General features: G+C 40.8%; 1 protein-coding gene across 2 annotated transcripts in view; it reads right to left on the bottom strand.

The window, feature by feature from the left end:
• The window catches only part of LOC109300681 (SLAIN motif-containing protein-like), a 49,660-nt gene that overhangs the window by 15,602 nt on the left and 29,026 nt on the right, over nt 1-5,032 (bottom strand). For both annotated transcript variants that reach the window (XM_019521441.1, XM_019521442.1), the window contains exon 3: nt 518-654. In XM_019521441.1, the coding sequence (XP_019376986.1) occupies nt 518-654 (137 nt within the window). The remainder of the gene's footprint in view (nt 1-517; nt 655-5,032) is intronic.

Raw genomic sequence — 5,032 nt, forward strand, 5'->3', positions numbered from 1 at the left:
TTTTTTTTTTTTTACATCAAGGTTTAAAGATTTATATTTCATGTAAATTTAAATCTCATTAGAACACTAACAGGAGTCTTCCATTGATGAAGCCTCTAACATAGCATTAAAGAAAAGGTGTATATGGAAGATGGCTAGAACATCCCCACTGCATGAAACTGAAAACCTTTTTGTTAACATTAACACACTTAAGACTTTCTTATAAACAAGAGGCAAAGCTATATTGGTTCTATTTTTTCAAAATCATAATGATTGAAAGTAAAAGTCGTATCTTGCTTCTGATTCATAGGTTATTATTCTTAACAGAAAACACAAGGAGTTTTAGTGATAAACATGTCAGAAGTATTTCCTGATACATGAAACATTTGATTTTTTTTTTAATAGTGACCATCATTATCGGCTATTTTAAGCTTGCAATAAACTACATCATTATACTTCCATTCCAACTATTATATCTCAATACCGTACAATATATACAACACTTCTAAAGTATTCAACGCACATTTAATTAATTTACCTTGGTCAAGTCGATTTATAAGAGTTCGACAGGCTGCTTCCGTTTCAGGACTGGGGTTGTCCAACACCTGCCGGCACCATTTCAGAGGCGATTCTGTTTTCTGATCTGCAGTGGATTTTCTTGGAGACGCATACAACCTTGAGTAAAAATGGATTAAAAAAAGAATGCTGAATAAATGTGAATTAAAAAACGCTACCTTCCATATTTTTATAGTAGAATGTTTTCTGAAAATAATTACAACACCAAGAGACAAACAAAATCTTTCGTTTTGTTTGGATAGCTTTATGTACCACAATTTGAAATGTAAACTCTGAGGTATGAAATACATTTACCTGTATGGTAGTTTGGTTTACTTCAGTGAATGTCTGTGGCGAGAGTGGTGAACTTTTGGATAGGTAGGTTTAGATATTACTAGAATATGCCTTTTTCCTGAGGTCTCCAGGTTTGTATACTATTATTCTTCCTCCATAGCTACTCCAATGCTGCCACACACACACAATAAACATGTTGGTTATAAGAACCTGTAAGTAATTTTGATGCACCTTTCTAATCTGTCAGGATGGTCAGATAGGTCATCTTCAGGCCAAATATGACAATATTTTTAGATAAGCATGGCACTACCAATGAAAATGGAGCATCAAGATCCCAGATTCTGGACCCAAAATAAATAAAATTAATCAATAAATCTATCATGCAAAAGTAGGGGCTAATATAGTGTGAATAACAACATAATGCACCTGGTTTGAACATTTAATCTTAGTTTGAAGTCTTTTTACCCAATAGATAAAGAAGCAAATTTGTGGAGAAATTTAGAGCCAAATCTGGTCTTAATTTACTTGGGGGAGGGGAGGGTGGCATGTATGGAGGCAGGGCAGGGTTGAAAGTTACAAGAGAAGGGAAGATAACTTCCACTTTAATCCTCAAGTTGCACACGTTTACTGACATACCCCACACACCCTTTTCCAAAAAAAGAAAGAAAGAAATAACCAACCTTCCAAAATTGTGGGGCATGTCTTAATCAGGGAAGCTTCCTCCTGCCCCTATTGCACCTAGGAAGGAAGCACCCCACTTTAATTCTTACTCCACCCAAAGTTTAAAACCAACTGCCCAGCAGCAGCAGTGGCATTTCTATTCAGGCAACTGAGGGACCATCATTCTTCACTCCACAGGTATTAATGCAAGTCTTTCTTTTTTAACGGTCTTGGTGGAAACTAACTTTTCTCCCTGCAGTTTTCCTGCCTACTGATTACTCTTATTTCACACCCCTTCACACTGTTTTTAGCTCTATCCAAAATCATAGATCTACCCATGGAGACCAGTGGTCAGCAGAAGCTACCATTTCAATTTTTGGCTTAACGGGAAAGGGCAAGTGAGCTGAAAATTAGGCTCTGTCCATGTGCTATACAGCCATAACTCTGAAAAAAAATATCCCCCTTCATTTTTCCTTCCTACAAACAAGATGCCCATCTTATTTGTGGGTGTAAGGTATATGAGAAAATATGGTATTTTCCCCTTCCCCTAGACCTTACAAGTATTTCTAAAAACAAACTAAATAGCCCACAAAAAGGTTTTATAGTTTACCAGCACAGCAAAATAACTCCCCCACCCCCCAACTAAACAAATGGCATTAAGGTTAGAATTGTGTATCTGTAACATAAAGAAGGGATACTTTATGTACCCATAATGAAGTGGCAAAGCCAACGCTGGGGGGGGCAGGGTCCAGGGTAAATCAGCCTGTGCGGGGCCCCCTTAACACTTCATGGGGCCATGGTACCCTCACAAGGGGGGGAGCGGTGTCTCTGTGCTTCTTCCACAGCGCCGGGCTAAGCCACCAGCTCCAGACAGGCCCTGTGGGAGGGGCCACAACCACTCTCCACAGCTCCGTGGGTCCCCCTGCTCCCTAGGGACAGCTCTGTGAAGGGGTAAAGCAACATTCCAGGCACATTTTTCTCATGAAAGAGTAAAATTCAGCTTAACAAGGAATACAAGGTATTTGCTTTCAAAAACTAGGAATGGATATAGGTTTTATCTTCAGAAAAGGCCCTACCAACAGACAAATACTTGTTGCTGTTTAGATTTTAAATGCATAAATATGACTAACATTTTATGTTGTCCAAAACTGTCACAAAAAGTCAACATCAATATTTTAAGATTTAACATATCCTTAATCAGTATAAGTGTTTAATTTGGAGTTGGGAACACACTTATATCTTATTGACTTGCCTGTAACTATCAACTAGGATCTGATGCTTCTTATAAACAACATCATGATCAATCATTCTTTAGGAGAGGCTGCCCATAACAGCCATAAAATTCCTAATACAGCAAGTGTACTCTGTTGTTTAAACATTTAAAGGTTCTCTATTTATACTTATTCTTTATGTTTCCCTGCCATTCTATTGATGTGTTACTTTAGGAAACTATCAAATATTGCATTCTGCCTGAGAGAATCGAAAGGACCTGGGCTGCTGGGAAAAAATAAGCCGTATATTGGAGTTGGATCTTAAACTATTCACCTTATGAAAAACGGAGATTGAGAAGCAATTTGATCACTGTGTACAGATACACATGGAGAAAACGTTTGATATTTGACAAGGACCCAGAGAGCTGTAGTGAACGGGTCAGTGTCATCCTGGCAAGAAGTGGGCAGCAGTGTCCAGCAGAGGTCGGTGCTCGGTCCAGTACTTTAACATCTTTATTAACAATTTGGACGTAGAGGTAAAGAGCTCACTGGCCAAGTTCATGGATGGCACCAAGTTACGGGGAAGCAAGGTCACACTTGAAGATAGGCTACAGTTACTGGTGGACCTAGACAGGCTATCAAGTTGGGCGGATCGGAACCTGATGAAGTTCAACGTTGAGAAATGTAAAGTGCTCCACCTCGGGACGACCAACCCCCAACACACCTACAGGCTTGATGGCAACAAACTGACTAGGCACCTTGAATGAAAGAGACCTGGGAGTAATAACAGACCACAGTATGACTATGAACTGGCAGTGCGATACTGTAACCAATAAGGCAAATAATACTCTGGCATGCATCAATCAACCCATCTCCAGCAAAGCCAAGGAAGTGATTCTTCCACTCTACTCAGCACTGGTGAGACCCCAGCTAGAGTACTGCATCTAGTTGTGGGCACCTGACTTTAACAAGGACATGGACAAGCTGGAGAGTCCAGAGAAGAGATCAGAATGATCAGAGTCTCACATGGCAAGCCATACAAGGAAAGGCTGAGGGATCTGGGACTCTTCAGCCTGAGGAAAAGCAGGCTCAGATGGGACCTGGTAGCAGTTTACCACTACCCTAGGGGAGTACATTAACGGCTTGGTGAGCATCTGTTCACCAGGGCACCCAGGGAGAAAACTAGGAGTAAAGGCCACAAACTCCTGGAAGACCAATTCAGGCTCAACATTAGGAAAAGCTTCTTCATAGTCAGGGTATCCAGACTGTGGAATAAGCTCCCCCAGAGGCGGTCCAATCGCCTTCCCTGGAAATCTTCAAGAGGAGACTAGACAGTCACCTTGCTGGGGTCACCTGACCCCACGTTGTCTTTCCTGCTTGGTGCAGGGGGCTGGACCCAATCTTCCAAGGTCCCTTCCAGCCTTACAATCTATGACATAAGGCTCAAGGGTTGGAAGCTGCAGTTAGACAAATTTAACCCGAAAATGCACAACTGCCTAACAGTTGGGATAACTAAACACTGGTACAACTCACCAGAGGAAGTAGAAGACTTGCCATAATTTTAGATCTAAAATGATTTTTTCCCCCTAAAAGACATTTTTCAGTGCAGCTTTTGAGAGAGTCTTTGGCTTATGATTATGGGGAGTCATGCTGGATGACAGTAGTGATCTTTACAACATTAGAACTGGTTGAACCACACTGATCCAGGTTCACGTCCTGCCTTCACAAGGCCTGAGGAGGACAGGATTGCTAGCACTGCCCTTAACATACTCAACATGCAGCCATGCATTAAGCTAATAAATTATCATTGTGTCAAGGATCAACCAGTTGTCTATAGGGATCAGGAAGGACTTTCACATGCACCAGTGCATAATTTGACTGCTAAGGGCTTCCAATTAGGGCCCTGAGTATAGTAGAGCACTGATCTATGGCAATATAGAGTATACCCCCTCAGCTGAGGTCAGGAGGAGGGGATGGAGGGATTCAACTTCTTCTGCAACGTGAATGACTTACGTAACCTGGAGAAATGGTCTAAACTCAATCAGCTGAAATTCAACAAGGACAAGTACTAAAAGTCCTGCATTTGAGATGGAATAATTGCCTGTACAAATGCAGACTGGGGTAAGACTGGGAAGGTTATGGTACTGCAAAGAAGGACCTGGGAGTTATGGTAGACTATAAACTGAATGAGCCAATAAGGTGCTTTAGTTACAAGTAAAGCCAGCAATATACCCGGTTTCTTATGATCCTATAAGATATATTAAATCCCTTCTCCTACAATACTCTGATTAGCAGTTTATTCATTAACACTTTTTTTTTTTTTTTTTTTTTTT

The sequence above is a fragment of the Gavialis gangeticus genome, unplaced genomic scaffold (genome assembly GCF_001723915.1).
Source record: "Gavialis gangeticus isolate Ggan-Ray unplaced genomic scaffold, GavGan_comp1, whole genome shotgun sequence".
Classification (NCBI taxonomy): domain Eukaryota; kingdom Metazoa; phylum Chordata; order Crocodylia; family Gavialidae; genus Gavialis; species Gavialis gangeticus.